Genomic DNA, 19623 nt, shown 5'->3' with positions numbered 1-19623 from the left:
ACGACTGGACGATTTGGATCAATGCATTCATATAAAGGGCAATAATTGAAATGAATTGGGAAAACAGTCATAAATATTTTTTTATCTGGGGGGAAAATACAAACACGTGAGAAAAATGTGAGAAAATAGAACATGCAAAGTGTCTGAAAACCTTTTCTGTAATGGCGAAGTATACCATTCAAATTATACGCCTATTTAACAAATTATAGGCCGTGTTTACCTCATCCATCATGTCCACATCCATCTTCTCTACAACCATATCCACATCCATCTCCTCTTCATCCACATCCACATCCATCTTTTCTTCCCCCAGGCTTAGTTTCTGGAAGAATTCACTCATCTCACTAACGGCATCATGTGGCATCTGAGTAAACAATCACATAGTGTGGGTATTCTAATCAATCATAATAATTTATTATAAAATAGGATATTATATTATAATTTTTTTTATATATAATAATTAAAAAAAATATAATATAATATTCATATTATAATAATTCATAATATTTTAAAATCTAATTTAAAAGCTAATTAACTGACTACACAAACATTCTTAAGTTTAACTAGTATAAATTGAGAAAAGAAAGAGTCCACTTAGTCATTGCTGTGTTTTATTTCATCATGCTGATACTCCATCAAAGGCTGTTCATGGTCAGCAGCACTGCTTCAGTGTTCTGTGAATTTCCTCACAGGAGGAAAAAGGTCTGAGAATAACAGAGTGGTGCAGAGGGAAGGGAAGGCAATAAAAGGAAGCCCACTTCAGTCAACCACGTGTTCTGCGAGAAACTGACTTCATGTGTTTCAGATATTTATGATCAGAGGTCAAACTCAGTACAGATTTGTGGATGTTTCGTGGAGGGCGGGGAGGAGGGAGGGAGGGAGGGAGGGAGGGAGGGAGGGAGGAGAGATTAAAGAAGAGGGAGGAGAGGAAAAAATAGAGGAAGGATACTCAATGAGAGTGGGAGAAAGAAAACAAGAGATACAGATGGTTAAAACAGAACAGGAACTTCATTTTGTAACAAGGCATTTACTTATCACAATTTAGAAAATGACAATTTAAAAAAATGCAGACAGCTGACCTCCACATGCATCTCCTCTACATGCCTCTCCTCCACATCCAGACTTAATTGTTGCAGATGCTCGATGAGCTGAAAAAAATTTAGGCATATATTATAAGGAATAAATACCTATATACATACATACATACATACATACATACATACATATATAAATATCTAAACTAGCAAGATGCAAACTTGCTATTGTCATGTAATATCAGAGAAGGAACTCTGGACTACAGTTCCCAGCAGCCACTGCACCACACAATTATGTCACATGACCACCTGCACCTGAACATCACTTACTGGTATTTATAGCCACAGTTTGCACTACACTGGTTGTCTTATGTTTATCTTTCTTTGCCATTGTCTCTGTTGCTGTGTTTATGGTCTTAGTTTCATGGTTAGTCTTTGCCTTAGATTTCTGCCACAAGTTCTATAGGTACTGTTTGATGTTTCGTTTGTATCTATATTAAATATAGTCTGCACCCGCATCTGCCTCGCTGCCAACCGTGACAGCTATGTAAAGTGGCTGTGGCTAAAGACTAAGCCTAATGTCCTTGTTATTATAGTCTTATCTTATTATAATGTCCTAATAATAATAATAATAAGAATTCCATCTACATATGTCCAAATAATACACTAATGAAACACATTGTTACCATACAGTAAATGTCTTTGATAACGATAAAAGGCGATGCAAAAAGCTATAGGTTTGTGCAACAGTTTTATAACGTATCTTGACGCAAGAGTAGAATTACTGATCTGGGATCTGCCTTCTAAAAAACAGTAGCTATAAAACAGCTTTTAAAAAAAGGCGTATAAATAAATAAGTCCACTTTCTGTACACAGGGTCATGAGGGAGCCTGGAGCCTACCCGAGGGAGCTTGGGGCATGAGACGGGTGGGCCATCCCATCGCAGGGCACAATCACACACACTACGGACAATTTGGAAATGCCAATCAGCCTACAACGGATGTCTTTGGAAACCCCCCAAGCACACGGAGAACATGCACACTCCATGCACACAAGGCAGAGGGGGGATTCGAACCCCCAACCTTGGAGGTGCCTACATAATAAGAGATTACATACATACACATAAACCTACATATAGACATAAATTAGGCCAATACTAAACTAATGCTTTCATTATTAAATGAATTAATACATGCAGTCCACTTAGCACTTCAGGCAATAATGAAGCGTACACATTACCATCCAACCAATAATATATGAGTAGCTATTAATACTGGTAAAAATGAAAGTATTAACTCATTCTGTTAATGAATGCCATGACTTGCCGTGTTAGTAGAAATGATTTACATTATGGTGGGTGCATTTGGAAACAACATGGAGCAGGTTAACCCAAATTACAGGCCATAATAAAGTCATCACTTTGATATCAATCTCTCTAGTCACGACATTTAATGAATAGATGATTTATCACTGCTCTTAACTCAACTGATGACTTACATCAGTGCTGAAATAATCGCTAATTAATTGAGGCCGCCATACATTTATCACAAACTGTATATTCTGTACATTTATTAGCAACAGTTATTTAAACCTATTCATAATTACCTCAAGGATATCTGGTCCGCTGTACGCCATTTCTGCTTTGAAGAATGTAATATGTATGAACAAACCAGCTAGTAGGATACAAAATGGCAAGAATAAATAAAATTACAGAACGTCACATCTGAGCATTTATGTTTCTTAATAACCATTGTACAAAAGTCCAATCTGCAATGTGTACTTTACTGTTTTATTTTTTTCTTCTTCTTCTTTTTTTTTTTTTTAAATCATGAATAGGACCTACCTGTAGCTTGATTTCCACCTCACTAATGTGTCAACATTAGACTTCAGACAAACAAGTATCTTTCTCCACCCTTCCTTTTCATCTGTGCGTAAGTGTGTTGTGATGTCACACTTGAGAAATAGAAACTGTTGAGGAACATGAACTCCTATATTTCACTTGTATGTACCTGCAATGCTGTGAAAAGTTATTTGCCCCCATCCTTAAAATCACACATACAATTTTGTTATTTTTTATTTATTTATATTATTATTGTATTGCTTGTCCTGTTAATAAAATATAATCTCCTGGCTTTGGTTGTTCTGCAGATTCTCTGACAAGCTTCATCAACTACAACAGCAGCAACAGAAACAACAACATTATTGTTATTTTTGTAATTATTATATTATGATAAACAATTATATTATGTTGTTGGATGCAATGTTTCACTGGTAGCAGTTTACATTTTACTAAACATTTTGTAGTTAAATGATACTACATGCCATCACAAACTTTAAATTTGTTTGTGCTTGCAGAATAGAAACCTAGCTGGGAAACAGAAACCTAACTGGGAAACAAACCTAGCTGGGAAACAGAAAGTTAAGAATGCACATACTGTATGTTTGTCTGAGAGTATATAAGCTAAATAAAGCTTCTGATCATTGTCACCAAATTTCCCAGTCCAAGAACACACACACATACATACACTTACTTGTACTGCTGCACTTGTGGCTGCTGTAAATGATCCCAGTGCAATAACAAATTGCCTAGTCAGGTTATTTAACCACTTTTCATATTTACATCATTTATTTATTCATTCAGCATCTTATTTAAGAGAACACTTAAATATCACTGTCTCTCGCTGATGCTCTATGAGCATGGGGTTCATAATTACAGACTCATCTGTAGTCCTAATGCTAAAAGTTAAAGACAACAAGATGTTCTAGCAGGGTCCAGTACCCCTTTTTTAAATTTTCTGTATTGTATTCCCTTTTATCCATATTCATCAGGTTTTTCATGACTTAATATGCGTGTATTAGAGCAAGGAATAAGCTACCAGATGCTCCAGGACTACAGTATTTGGTTGCTCTATTAATTATATTAGTGTGTATGTCATATCACAGCAAACCAGTGACTGCATTTCCCCATACTACACGGCGGTCTACAAACATGGCTGCCATGGACTGCAATTCCCAGAACACTCTCTCACACACAGAACACTCATTTTACATTTACATTTATTCATTTAGCAGACACTTTTATCCAAAGCGACTTACAAATGAGAAAATACAAGCAAAGTGAAATATCAAGCAAAGAACAATACAAGTAGTGCTACCATACAAGATCCGTTAATTGAGTTCCAGAAGAAGCAAAGTGCGCAGCGTAGAGGTGTAAGTGCCAGAGTAAATTATTATTATTATTATTTTTTAATGGGTTGGTTAGGTGTTCATGGAAGAGGTGGGTCTTTAACTGTTTTTTGAAGATGGTGAGAGATTCTGCGGTCCGGATTGAGGTTGGAAGTTCATTCCACCACTGAGGATCAATTAGTTTGAATGTTCTTGAAAGGGAGCTTGAGCCAGACTGAGTAGGTACTACTAAGCGTCGGTCGTTGATTGATCGCAGACTGCATGAGGGAATGTAAGCCTTCAGGAGAGAGTTGAGGTAGGAGGGAGCTGTTCCAGACAAGGTCTTGTAGGTGAGCATCAAGGCCTTGAATTTGATGCGGGCGGCTACAGGGAGCCAGTGGAGGGAGATGAAGAGGGGTGTGACATGGGTTCTCTTGGGCTGGTTGAAGACGAGACGTGCTGCTGCATTCTGAATCATTTGGAGGGGTTTGATGGAGCTGGCTGTGAGGCCCGAGAGTAGTGAGTTGCAATAGTCCAGTTTTGAGATAACATGAGCCTGGACTAGTATCTGTGTAGCCTGTTCGGTGAGGTAGGGTCAGATTTTCTTGATGTTGTACAGGATGAACCTACAGGACCATGCAGTTTTTAAGATGTGGTCTGTAAATGTCAAGCTGTCATCGAGAATCACCGCAAGGTTCCTGGCCGTCCTGGTTGGCTCGAGTGTGGCTGAGCTGAGCTGTACAGTGAGGTTGTGGTTGATTGAGGTTGTGGTTGATTAGCAACACTCACACTCATGCTAATCACACATACCTGCAGCCAATCTCACACACACAGTATATAAGAGACTGTTCAAACACTAGGACTTTGTGAAGTATTACGTTCAGCTGCCTAGTCTCTGTCGTATGTCCAAGCCTCATTTCATGGTTGCTTATCTAATCTTTGACCTTTGTTTTCTCTTTTGACCTCGAGCCTCTGCCCTGCCTAGTTTTGCCTGTTTGCCTGACCTCTGCATGTCTTGTACTATTGATTTCTGCCTAATCCTTGGACTTTGTTTGATTAAACTGCCATACTTGCACTTGTTACCGTCTCAGCCTCCATTTTGTGACAGAATACTTCGCCTACAACATGGAAGCAGCAGGAGAGCATCACACTGGGATCTCTATACCAGCATTTGATTCTGTGCGTTTTCCCCAGTGGTACCCCCTGGGAGTACCAGCTTCTGTTGATGGCTTTGAGGTATGTCCCAAAGGTTATATACTCCAATGCCAGTTTTATTTTTCAAGCCTGGAGGACCCCAAGCCCAGAGAGGAGCATTGGCTGGGATTCATGTCTCGACTAACTGGCCCAGCTCGCAGTTGGGCCAGTGGAAAAAATGTTATGAAGGCCCAATCTAATGGATGAATCCTCTCAGACTTTCACCTCATATTATGAGAGGGAGATGGTTGACAGGAGGGTCTCTACAGCTTAGCTTCAGCCCCCGGTCGACAGGGCAGTGGTGGGATGACACAAACCTGCAAGACTGAGGGCTGCTGTAAAGAAGCCCAGCTACAATGTCCCACATACAGGAAACTTGTGATCCATGAATCATATTTCTGCTCTCAGGGTTGTTTGAAGAGCAACTGGCATACTCACAAACAGCTCCACAAGAGAGCACCTGCGGACCTCCAGCTGGAGGTCAACGTGGCGACCTCATCTCTAGAGCTCCAACCTGAGACCCACAAGGTGGTCTCCACTGCAGAGCCCCTGCCGGAGGTCAATGTGGCGACCTCCTCTCCAGAGCGCCAACCTGAGACCCACGAGGTAGTCTTAGCTCCAGAGCACCAGTTGGAGGTCCATGTGGCGACCTCCTCCCCAGAGCCCCAGCACGAGACCCATGAGGTTGTCTCATCTCCAGAGCTCGAACCTGAGACCCACAAGGTGGTCTCACCTGCCGAGCTCCAGCTGGAGGTCAATGTGGTGACCTCCTCCCCAGAACTCCAGTATGAGACCCATGAGATGGTCTCCTATACAGAGCTCCAGCCAGAGGTCAACATGGCCACCTCTGCTCCCGAGCTACAGCCTGAGATCCACGAGGTGGTTTCCACTGCAGAGACCCAGTCGGAGGTCAACATGGCGACCTCCGCAACAGAGCTCCAGCAAGAGATCCATGAAGTGGTCTCATATACAGAGCTCCAGCCAGAGGTCAACGAGGCGACCTCACCTCCATGGCTCACCTCCTGAGACCCATGAGGTGGTCTCACCCGCATAGTTCCAGCCAGAGGGTGTGGTGACCTCTACTCCCGAGCTACAGCTTGATATCCACAAGGCAGTTGCTCCCCAGAGCTCCAGCATGAGAGGCATGAGGCGGTCTGCTGACACGGATAACCAAGTTCTGCTCACATCTGAGTCTACTGACACAGCCAACCAAGTTCAGCCTGCAAAGTCAATGGAGAACGACACTCAGACTATCTGCGTGACTGAGGATGCCGCTCAGCATCCCTATACAGCTAGGGATGCCACTATGCCAAGGTTTTATATGGACATCGCTCCATTTTACTAAGCCACTGAGGTCGTCGCTCTGCTTAGGACATCGTTCCGCCTCCGTGCTCCGCTAAGAAAGTCACTCCACACTCTAGAAAGGCCGACGAGACGGCCCACCAAGTCAAGCCTCTGTCTAAAGCTGACGACACAACTTCCAAAGCCTGGATCTCACCTAATGACCCCGGCAAACCAGCCCCAGCCTCATTTCTGCTCCTTGGCTCCTTGAGAAACCTGCTACTTGTTGGACAATGCCTGCATTGGAACATGAGGGGTCATGTGAACATTTTGCCCAGAGGGCCAGGACTGCCAGGGAAGGGAGTGTATTTTGGTGCTTCAGGAGAAGCGCCCTTGGGGGGCATTTCTGTCATATCACAGCAAACCATTTCCCATACTGCAGGCCCCTCTCATATCTAGTGTCTGGTGTTCCCTTTGCCATTGAGGTGTGTGGTGTCATCATGCCAAGATCTAAAGAGTTCTGTAAGGCCTTCAGAAAAAAACGTTGTGGATGCCTATGAGTCTGGCAAGGGCTTTAAAAAGCTGTCCAAATTATTTAAAATACATCATTCCACTGTAAGGAAAATATCATCTACAAGTGGTGCAGATTTCAAATGACTGCCAATTTGTCCAGAACTGGCCATCCCAGCAAATTCAGCCCAAGAGCATACCATCTGATACAAAAATAAGTTTCCAACAACCCCAAAATTTCATCACAGGATCTGCTAGTAAGTCTTGCAACTGTTGGTGTCAAAGTGCATTCTTCTACAATCAGAAATAGATTGCACAAATTTGACTGGAAAGGCTAGGGCTTTTGGAATAATGTGATCTAGACAGATGACTCAAAGATAGAGTTGTTTGGCCACAGTAACAGCAGACCTGTTTGGCGCAGACCAAAGACAGCTTTTGAGAAGCACTGTGAAGCACGGTGGTGGAAATCAAAGAGTTCATCAAATCAAAGAGTTCTTGAAGATAATGTGAGGCCATCTGTCTGAAAGTTGAAGTTGAACCGAAAGTGAACCTTTAAACAGGATAATGATCCTAAGCACACTAACAAAACCACCAAGGAATGGCTCAAAAAGAAGAAATGGTGGGTTATGGAACGGCATAGTCAAAGCCCGGATTTGAATACCATTGAAATGTTATGGGGGGATTTGAAACAGGCAGTACATGCAAGAAAACCCACAAACATCTAGCAACTGAAAGAATATTGCATGGAAGAGTGGTCAAAAAATTCCAGCAAACCTGATGGACAATTATGCAAAACGCCTACAAGAAGTTGTTTCTGTTAAAGGGTGCAATATTAGGCCAATTATGAGGCCAAGGGTGTGCTTACTTTTTCCACAAAAGAATATCACATCTATTGATATATCTGCTGAATAAATGATTGAAAAATATACATTTCCCTGTGGTTTTGTTCAAGTATATCACCTTTAGTAATAGGCACTGTTTCAAAGATGATCAAATGTTTGCTTGTCCAATTATGTTAAAAAATTTTTTTCCATGGGGTGTACTTATTTTTTCACATGACTGTAGTATTGTTACAAATTCATGCCACAAATGTGTACACATTTGAGTATCTTTAAAATACTTTCCTAGATCTAGACAAAAGTTTAATTAAACAAAAAAGCCAACATTTGCTAGGATCAATACTTGGTAAAACCACCTGTGCCTGCAATTACAGCTACAGGTCTTCTGAGTTTGGGATCCTGATACATTTACCCATTCATCGTGGTAAAACTGGCTTGTTCAAAGTTTGGGATTTTTAAAAAATAACCAAATGTGGAGGCTTGGACGAGTGGCGATTTGTGAATGGAGGGCGGAGCCAGGGAAGGTGAGTGGCAAGGTGGGCACACCTGTGGGGAAGTTTTGCTAATGAATGTCTCGGTCTTCCTTCTCCTTGCCCTACTTCTAATTTTATCACACCAAACTATGACTGATTCTTGTCCAGTACTTTGTCCCAGACTTCTTTCGATAGCTCTGTTGCCTTGATGCTGCTTGTTCAGGAATGTTCTCTACCAAGTTTTGGGGCAATCCATGAGTATTTATGGTTATTCATGCGACACTATAATTGCACACACATGTTGACTGCAGTCAACTAATTATATGACCTCTGATGGTAACTGGTTGCACCACAACGAATTTAGGAATTTTACAGCACTGGGGTGAATACTTATATAATCACAACTTTCATGGTTAGATGTACCCTTGAAGGTAAATTTTTACCTTTATTTCTGAGTGTATTAAATATCCTTTCAACACGCTTACTGTTTGACGTCATAGCACACAGATGTAGAAGAGAAATTATGTTATCTATTCCCAGTAGAAGATGGGTTTCATTTTGATTTTTGGTTCCTCTCAAGGTGTCTTCTGACTTTACTGATCTAAATCTATATCTCAATTTCTGTAAAGCAGCTTTGTGACAATATCCACTGGTAAAAGTGTCATGCAAACACAACTGAATTGATTAATCTTGCAGTGACGCAAGCAATTATGTGATATTGGGTGGGGATGTCATGATCGCATTTAAATTTTCCCGACAAGACCATACAGTACATGGGAGGTAGAGTTAAATCTAACTAAACGTTTCTCACGTTCCAAATACAAATGTACTTGTATTTCTAATAACGAATTGGTTACTGGAGAAACTTGGTCACTGTTAGCCAATCATATTTCAAAAAGCATTTCACAGGGTTAGCACTGAGCTACCATCACAAAACCTAGTGTATGTTTGTCTCTGGTCTCTTTATTGTTCTACTTAACTTGGCCAGAACTGGGCACTGAAGGCTATTTGAAAAAGGTGCTTGGACCCCACATATTGCCATTTGGGGTTATATTTATTATCGTGTTCCTATAGGTATTTGCCACGTTTGACTAGTCACGTGAATTAAATTGGTTTAATCCAAACATTAGTACTCAAACAAGTTGCTTTTTAAAGAAGATCAAAGTGGACTTAATGTGGTGTTGGTGGAAAGTTCAGGAATAAAAGAAGCTCAATGGCTACAATAAATAGCCAGAATATTACAACATACATATATAAGTACAGTAAATTTATACTAAATGGGTTTGAAGAATTTGTTTTAAAATCTAAGGACATAATTTGGGAACATTTTGCCATAAAAATGTTAAAGACAGACAAGCTACAAGACAAGAAGCAGAAGAAGACGCAATGCTACTTATCCGTTTCCATTGAATTTTATTGGCTGTTTCACCAAATGCTGACGGCTGCATGTGTGTTTTTTTTTTAAATGACAGCAGATTTTTTAGGAGTCTATTGGAACATTGCCAGGCCAACGAGCCCAGAGCTTTTCAACTGAGCAACATCGAAATATTAAAATAGATATGTAGAAAGGCACATGTTTTGTCGAAATACAATCGTGGCATGCATTGGCTTAAAAATAATATTAATTAAAACAGGAGCAATTAATAATAATTAAAAAAAAAACAAAAACAACAACATCATGGTGGTAAACTGTCAAAAGCTTTGACCTTATAAAGCGCCTGTTCCTCCGAGAGCAGGACTCACAGTATAAACATTCCTCCTCTTCCTCCTTATCTTGGAAAATAAATGACAAAAAAAAAAAGAAAAAAAAAAAAGAAACCCTACACCACCATTGGCACAGGACACAGGCTCTGTAATACATCACTTACACTCATAAATACTCGCTCGCTGAGAAACAGCAACAATGTCAATCACTGTTTGGTCTGACATACAGTAGCAGTGTGCTCGAGTACAGTGTTGATCTAAGCTTGTCCTGAGAGAAAGAGAGCCAGAGAAAGCAAGAGATAGAAATAGAGAGAGAGAGAGAGAGAGAAAGCCCCCATCCTCAACAGCATAGCACCAGTAGCCATGCAGGAGAGGAGCTTCAGGTTTTGGCACGTTTGCATGTCTGTTGTGTCTAACACTGCAAGCGCTGTCCTGATTTTGCCGAGTAGCAAAAACTGATTATCGTACTTGATCATGTGACATCACTACTTCTTTTCTTCAGCTTGACATAGCCTAGCATGCTTTCCTTAGTTATGCAAAATGTACAACACGAATTGTGGACTGTCCAGTTTCCTCTAATAGCTCTGCCCCTTCTGTAACTTACAGCAGGCAGCAACTGTGAAAAGTGCTTCCACTCCACGTTCTAGCACAGCTAAAATCTGCAAAAGGTCCGGTTACATAATATACCGTTCTTACAAAGCAACTAACATAACCGATTAGCAACATAATGCTTAACCATTAACCATTAGTTTATTAGCGATTAATAAGATCATCTGAAGTGGTTATGTATAAAATAGTGCCACAGTCGATGAACAGATGAAACATGCCGTTTCTGAAGTTTTAATCGCACGGAGAATAAACGCATACTTCTCTGTCCCATCATCTTTTAACATTTTGTTTTGTAAACAATGTCGTCACATCACTAATCAGTCAGAGAGGGTAAACAAATCGAAAACTCTCTGAAAGTCAGTGAAAACTCTCCTGTTTTTGAGCTTATGTCTCTAGCCCTATAGCTTGTCTCTGGTTTGATGAGCTGCCTTCAGCTAAATGATTTACATAAATGCTTGTGATTGGATAAACCGCAACAGAGGATCTGATAGAAAAGCTGAGCTGGTTTAGATTTAGGAAACTAGGGTCGCTGAAGTATTCCCCCCACATTTAACGATTCTACTTCTTGTTTTGGTCTGCTGAAATACTTAGCGTTTTCAGCTGATGACCCTTGATCTAGCACATTCTCCAGGTATTAATAATACACTACATTTGGCTGAATTTTGGAATTTGGCTTTCACATAGAAACTTAGAAATGAGCGAATACACCAATTTACTTAACATGCTTGAAAACCCGACTACTGGCTTTAATTGTGCCATTTAATTTAACTGTAATTTAAATCTTACATCAGAAAGCTACACCTAGAGAAATAACTAAAGGAGCAGTTTGCCATTTTACAGCCCTCGACTAGTGATGTTAAAGGAGCAGTATGTAATTTTAGAGTCCTTTGATAGACGGTAACATTAAAGGAGCGGTTTGTGAATTTCTTTTTTGAGCCCTCTGCTGTCTGTGTGGAACACTGCAACAATAACATTAGATGATCAGCCTATAATTTATTCCCTCAGCCTACGCTAAAACCCCTCTGCTTTTTTAAGGGTTTAAGCTGGGGGCAGAGCTGACTTTTGGACCAGAAAAATGTAAACAGAAACATAAAACAAAGAAGCTAGCCACTGCAATAATACACATTAAAGTTTCCTAAGGTATTAAAAAAATATTATTATGCATCTTGCAGAAGTTTTAAACATTACAAACTGCACTTTTAATATTAAGCAGACCGGCGACTGACTAGTGAAACTATTAAATGAACAGTATTTCATGCCAAGTTGTGGGGTCAAGATGAAAACGTGAAAAGAAATTCTGTCATGTGATCAAGTTAGCAATGAGGTGGTAAAAACGCGCCCGTCACTTGGCAAAATCAGGACGTGCCTTTTTTGGTCGTGTCCTAAAAGCTGATGATTGGCTGTGCCCTCTGGTGTCCAACACTGTCAGAGTATAAACTACAAGCTACAGTGGATACACATTGCTAAAGCGAAGAATAATATAAACTGGCGACCTTGTACTGGCTTATTTTGTGTTAAGCGACAAGGTTAAAAAACAAAACAAAACAAAAACCCCCCAATAATAATAATAATAATAATAATGAGAACAGTGCACAAGAAAAAAAAACAAGATCTAATTTAAATATATGGAACAAAAGCACCCTGCATTTCCTCTCCAACCTGCTGCACTTCAAGTATGTACTACAGTTAACACGCTACTTGAACCCATGTCATAATACAGACGTGAACATGTCATAAACACACCAGCGGTCATAATCTAACATTCCAGTGATTGAACAGGGCCATGTACGATAAAATATATGAAAACAGCAACAGTTTGTGGTGACATAATATCTTATAAAATAAGCTCCTTGACTGTTACCTCCCTGAAGTTGATCGTTTTCCAATAACAGCACATCCTGAACTGTTTTTCCACAGTAATTTGCCAACACTATCACTTCTTAAAGTGACGTCATACTTTTTAATTTATTTCTAGTTGCATCTAATGCTATACATCATCCGTGAAACACAAGCCAGTTCATCACATCATCAGCTTGTCATGTTAACGATAAACCTCAGAGTGCAAAGTCTTCTGTCCTGAGCACTCTCCTGTGATTGTTAGTGCCGACACCAAAAATGTTAGACATTTTTCTGTAATGGATAAGGGAGTCTTAAGGTAAGATTATGTGGCCATCGATATACAGCCACCATACAGCTCACTGTGAAGGAGTACTTACTATAGAAATGATAACATACTAAAGCGAACGCATTAAATTACTTATAATAAACTTCTGATTTGCCCCAAATACTTAAAATATGTACTAACTAGTAAGCATGTGACAGGGATCATGCAATCAAACAAAATGGTAGCTATGATAATGATTACTGATAACTATAACATGACTCATGTTATATCATTGGATATACTATATAATGGTGACTGTGTTTATGACTTGATCAGTCTCGTGACACGGGGTTCAAGTAATGTGTTACCTGGAACGAGAGAAATCAGTCCGGGAGTAATCGGCGGTCTGGAATTTCCTGATGTTCGTGTGCTGTTTAACTGAGGGTTGTGCTGTGGCTAGGTCTGCTCACCTTTGTGTGCAGGTTAATTTGGAGAACAGTAGTTTAGCCACCCGAGGGGTGAGAAAGACCACACACACACACACACACACACACACACACACACACACACAGTTGCAGTGTGTTATGGCCACGCAGAAAGAGGAGCGTTCTTCCAGTTTATTCTGGGTAAAGAGATGGGCAGTGCTGCCACCTTGTGGTTTCAGTGAATAGTGGCGGGAGTGGCAGTGTCGACTCATCTGGAGAGCTTGCTGATGACACGAATGAGAGCAGCGTTCTCGTCTTTCAACCTCTGGTTATCAGCACGCAGATCAACAAGAACCTGTGGAGAGAAGGAGAGAGGTTTAATTCATTGATTTTAATAAAAATCCTTTCGGATAAGATCAGTAATCAGATTAACACTCAGCATCACCTTGAGTTCATCTTCAAGCTCTGCTGCTTTCCTCTCAAGCGCTTTCTTCTCCTGTGATACACAAACATGGGGAAAAAAGAAAGAAAGAAAGAAAAAAACAAACAAACACACAACACAATGACCATTAATTACAGATTAGCCTTAAAAAACAACAACAACAAAACATTCGCTGTGTTCCCTTCCATGGATTCAGCCTAGCATTTCCCTAATGGTCATATAATCAGCCTTACACAGCACTGCTGAGTGCTCGATTCGAAATGGTCTGAAGGTGATACAGCCCTGACAGTAGTTCGAACAACAGGTTTATATTAATGCACTCGTTCTAACACGCTAGCGTTTCTATAGTAACTACTAAAACAGGCACTTGTATGGTGAACGCTTCACATAAACAGTTACAAAATATGGAATTTTTGATATGCTGAAGCTTTTGGAAGAACTTTTTGCTTTAAAACACTAACCCTGTTCAAGGAGATCTACCTTCCTAAAACCATAATCGTGCCCACCTGACCATCTAATCATTGCCTTTAGAAGTTCTTTATCAACTAAAACAGGTATGTTAGATTTTGGTTGGAAATGAAACCTGCAGGAAGGCAGATCTCAAAGAAGAGGGTTGGTGACCACTGCCTTAGAACAAAGCTGCCCCTAGTTTTCCGACACTAGAAAGTCTTCTGCATGATGACTTTTTTCTCTTGTTAGTGTGATATTTCAAGAATGAATGGTTAAATGGTTTCTAGGATTTTTTATAGAATTATTATTGTAACCAGCAGATGGACTGGAATTTTGGAATCGATCCAAACAGGGTCAAGGACACAACAAGGTCAAATGTCTGAAATAGCTTTTCTTCAGTAGTTTCCTGCTTCAAGTATATTTTAGGGATATGTGGCGCACAAATGAATAACGAGAAGGACTAGACATGAAGTTCTACTTCTTCTTCATGGATTCTTTGATTTTTGAAGGCCCATATCTACCATATTTTCCGGACTCTGAATCAGTTCAGAGTGCTGTGTTCACACAGACAGCTATGTTTTCAAACACATCACACATGCCAGGTTTCTTGCCCTTCCCTTGTTTCAAAATTTGGGTACAAATCAAGGTCCTTCTTGCTGCACTGTTGCGTCATGTCACTCTCAGTGTTGGATATATCTAAATTCTTCATATCGAGAAAAAAAAAAAATCTATATAAACTGATTCTTTGTAAACATTAGTAACATTAATTGGACTTTTTAAATGATTACACAGTCTCTAAAATGACTTCAGAGACCTCGATTTCCTGTGTTGAACCCTTTGAGAGGTCTTGATCTTACTTCCTTTGAAAAGCCTGGAAAATATCGGTCATCTCCACTAAAAAGTCACTATGTGCCGTAGGATTCATCTTTTTGTCTGTTTGTCCATGTACTGCAACTACAATGATGATAATTTCACACTTTTCTCACATCTATGGGATTTATCTTTATTCAAAGCTTCAAAGTTAGAGGCGACATAATGGGAGAGTTAACCTCTGGATTACTTAACCACTACTGTATAGCTATATTACAATTAGGCTAATGCAAAGGTTATAAACATATACTGCTTTGCTCAAAACATTGCAAATAAACCATGCATAGCTGACAGGAACTTTAATCAGAGAAAAAGGAAGTAAGTGAGAGACTGTGATAAAAGAGAAAAGAAACAGAACTGTATTGAAATTGTAGTGAAGCCAAAAACAGACTCACAAATCTCTCTAGTTCCAGTAGAGCAGGGCGGTCACAACCATTTTCCTGGCTCTGAGTGCAGAAACACACACAAACAGACACACTGATGTTATAGTGACGGTAAAAGGAATGTACTGTTGTGTACTGTTCCAAGTTTAGCTGAACATGGTTATTTACATAAGGTATATAACTGGTTGATAATAAAATGGTTCTTTAATCGTTCTTTACAAAACCATACTCATGAAGATCAACACCAAGTCAGCACCTTGAACTCTATGTCATGTTCCTCAAACCATTCCTGAACATTTTTTGCAGTGTGGCAGGGCACATTATCCTGCTGAAACAGGCCACTGCCTTTAGGGAATACCGCTGCCATGAAGGGGTGTACTTGGTCTGCAACAATGTTAAGGTAGGTGCTATGTGTAAAAGTTGTTAAGTTGAGCTATAGTCTTGTGTGCACAAGGGGGTGGGGGGTTCAGAGAGGATGTTGCAAGGAGTGTGGTAGAGTGAGTTAGTTCATGTGTAGATAGTGCGAATGAAAGTTTCAAACTTTTGTGAATCATCATTTAGAGTTAACATTGGTAGCAGAGGATGGCTGCTGCTAACTACAAGATTCCACCACAGTTTGATGAAAAGAAGTCATATGAGAGTTGGAAAAATTAAGTGGAAATGTGGATGCGCGTTATGGAACTGGAAGGAAAGAAACAAGCCCTGGCTGTCGCATTATCACCAACAGGGAGATGCTGCTCTGGAAATTTCCATGGAGGATTTAAACAAAGATGATGGTATGAAAACCATTTTAGAGAAATTGGAAGTTCACTAAAGCAATCAAAAACACTGCCAGGCACAGATCTTGATAGATATGGCGCTCCAAACGTGCAATTTGTCAAAGCATGCATCACTGAGCTAAGGATTGCCCTCACAGAGATGACCACGCCAAGCTAACAGGACATAGAGTGGTATGATCACACTGTTTTCCAGTGATTCCTTGTCTAACGCAGAAATATTCATGGTTGAATCACTTGGATCAGCAGTCAGAGACACAGCTTGTACAAAAATGGTATGTGGACGGAAATGATTTGATCATTATAACAGTGGACTAAAACCAGCAGAGCTTACGAAAATGATGCACACAGAGTGCAAGAGCTTTCAGATTTGGCGATGGAAGACTTGTACACTCTTCAAAGAAAGTGAAAAAAAATCCCAGCCATCATTGGAAACACTAAATGTCACATAAAGACTGAAGTAGTTCCAGCAGATATCCCATTTCTTTTGCGTAAAGCTTCACTAAAAAAGGTAGGGGCCATTCTGGAGCTTCAAAATGACAATGTGATGAATGTTCAAGCACCCTGTAAGCCTTGAACTTACGTCATCAGAACATTACTGTGTGAACCCAATGCAGAAGAATCGGTCATATGACACTGAAAAGTGTAGAGAAGATGACGTGTGAATTGTGACAGAGAACATGACTACAAAAGAAAAAAGGAAAGTCTGATTGAAATTGCATAAACAGTTCGGACATGCCTCCGTCAGACAGACTGAAAAAAGCTGCTGTCCTGTTCAGGTAATCATGATGAGGAATGCACTGTGATCGTAAAGGACATAGTAGACACGTGAAACATGTGTTAAATACAGCAGACCCAAACCTAAACCTGCTGTGGGACGCCCTATGGCCTCAAGTTACAATGAATGCAGGAGTGTGGTATCGCCATGTCATTGACCACTTCACATGTTTTAGTGCGGGAAGCATTGTGACTACAAAAAAGGCAAAGGAAATTATGAAGACCTTCATTCATTGCTGGATTAGTGTACGTGGTCCAGGCAAAAGACTGTTCAGTGACAATGGTGGAGAGCTTAATAATGATAAAATGAGGGATACGGCAGAAAAGTTCAACATTGAGGTAAATACCCCCGGTTGCCAGGTCACCGCTTGTCCTTCCTTGGACCACTTTTAGTGGGTACTGCATACTGGGAACACCCCACGAGACCTGCTGTTGTGGAGATACTCTGACCCAGTCGTCTAACCATCACAATTTGGCCCTTGTCAAAGTCACTTGCGCTTCCCCATTTTTCCTGCTTCCAACACATCACCTTCGAGAACTGACTGTTCACTTACTGCTTAATATATCCCACCCCCTGACAGGTGCCGCTGTAACGAGATCATCAATGTTATTTAGTTCACCTGTCAGTGTTTTTAATGCTATAGCCGATTGGTGTACTCATGTGCGAACATATTTTATTAGCAAGATTTTATGCTCTGTTCAATGGCTGCCATGGCCAATAGCTTGATAGCACAAGATAGCTTGAATTTACTTACGTTTAAAGGTGCATTAAAAGTGCTTCTGCCTGTTTTTATATAGACAAGGAAAGATTACATGTGCGAATGTAATTGAAAATACCGGTCTGCTTAATTGTTTATATAAAACCATGTTAGCTAATATTATCACCAGTTATTGATTTATTTACCCTAAGATGTTAGATGAAATATAGACCAGCTAATGCAATGAGTGTACAGTAAAATGTAAAGACATCAGATTTGATATTTTATAATTTCAAAAACAATTTGGAACACAAGACTAGCATGTAAAAAATGAATGAAACAAACAAACAAAAGTTATTGCTGTGAATAAGTTTGGGTAGAATGCTCTCTTTGCTACCATTGCATTATTGCACCACTGCGCACACACATACACACACATACATACACACACATACACACACATACACACACATACACACACATACACACACATACACACACATACACACACACACACACACACATACACACACATACACACACATACACACACATACACACACATACACACACATACACACACATACACACACACACACACACACACACAGACCTGTCTGAGTCGCTCGAGCTCCACTTTGCACTCGCTGAGCTTCAGCTGTGTCTCCTGGAGCTTCTCTCTCAGTGCACCGTTCTCCTTCAGCATCTCCACATACAGCTGCACAGAGAGATTGAAAAAAAAAAAAGCAAGACATAACATATTTCATTTATTTCAACATCTTAGAAAATGTTTAAAATAAGACTTTTAAAAAACGGCTAATTAAATTGTACCTTTCTAAAATCCAGTGACAGGGACAATTTTACTGGCTGGGTGTCACTACAGCAAAGAAGCACAGCAGTTAGTATAAAGCACATTAAAAGCTGTAACATAGAACTATGAGACTGTGGAACAGGAAGACACAGAAACCTTGAGGTGCTGTCTGCTTGTGTCGGCTCGTTTGCATCCAAGTCCTCCGTCTGAAAAAACGAGCAGCAGTCATTTACGCAGCATACTACTCAAAAGGTGTGTTTTTTTTAAAATGTCATATATCAGACTTGTGATTACACTTGAGTCAGGGATGCAATAATTACATTCACATGCCATCCAGAGTAACTTATAAGCAAGAATCTATTCCAAGTGGGTGTACTATTGAGCTCATAATCTGTACTTGATTCCCTCGATTGAGTATACAATATAACTTAGTAACTGCGAAAAACAGATTTTGATAATAATTTAATTAAATGTAAAAGTAAACTAATAACCGGAAAACTTAAAAAAGCTTCAAGTATACAATCAATAGTCAAACTTGTATTAGTAGCGTATATGAACTCTTACAGATTTCAATTATATTAAAGGTGCAGTTGATTAAAAGGACTGAGATAATAATAATAATAATAATAATACTAATAATAATAATAATAATAATAATAAATGAGACAGTAAATTTTATTTTCTTAACAGAGAATATATTGTATGGCAGATGCTCCATGCATTTTTAGTGTAAAAAATGGATTAAAGACATGCTATGTAACAAAATTGACTGTATACCATGGTCTGTCTGAAAACTCGATTCTGATTGGCTAGAAGGTGTACGTTTAAATCGCGACATACAGTTACAGTTGCATACAGTAGTTAAACGCACAGCTTCATCACTAGTGGAGATGCGGCACAGACACGGGTAATTCACACACGCACAATCTCTCCCTCTCTCGCTAATCTTTATCACTGCGTATGATTTCGAGCGGGCGGAATGCTAGATCTAATGGCCCGTACATAAAATAACTACGGAAAATTAACCGTTATTTTTTTATCCTTACAGTAAAAATTTGCACTGCAAACATCGACAGCT

General features: G+C 39.8%; 1 protein-coding gene across 3 annotated transcripts in view; it reads right to left on the bottom strand.

Moving 5' to 3' along the window:
- ppp1r12c (protein phosphatase 1, regulatory subunit 12C) overlaps positions 1 to 19623 on the bottom strand; it is a 45202-nt gene that overhangs the window by 525 nt on the left and 25054 nt on the right. For 2 of the 3 annotated variants that reach the window (XM_017482165.3, XM_017482166.3), the window contains exons 15-23: positions 18702 to 18751; positions 18566 to 18611; positions 18348 to 18452; positions 15496 to 15546; positions 13784 to 13834; positions 2878 to 13693; positions 2640 to 2707; positions 1080 to 1148; positions 221 to 790 (exon numbers count right to left, since the gene is read on the bottom strand). In XM_017482165.3, the coding sequence (XP_017337654.1) occupies positions 13607 to 13693; positions 13784 to 13834; positions 15496 to 15546; positions 18348 to 18452; positions 18566 to 18611; positions 18702 to 18751 (390 nt within the window). In that variant the 3' untranslated portion in view covers positions 221 to 790; positions 1080 to 1148; positions 2640 to 2707; positions 2878 to 13606. The remainder of the gene's footprint in view (positions 1 to 220; positions 791 to 1079; positions 1149 to 2639; positions 2708 to 2877; positions 13694 to 13783; positions 13835 to 15495; positions 15547 to 18347; positions 18453 to 18565; positions 18612 to 18701; positions 18752 to 19623) is intronic. The other variant, XM_053684158.1, reaches the window with a different exon arrangement.

Source organism: Ictalurus punctatus, chromosome 12, assembly GCF_001660625.3.
Source record: "Ictalurus punctatus breed USDA103 chromosome 12, Coco_2.0, whole genome shotgun sequence".
Classification (NCBI taxonomy): Eukaryota; Metazoa; Chordata; class Actinopteri; order Siluriformes; family Ictaluridae; genus Ictalurus; species Ictalurus punctatus.
The sequence above is the reverse complement of the archived record's forward strand: the minus strand, read 5'-3'. Positions and strand labels throughout refer to the sequence as shown.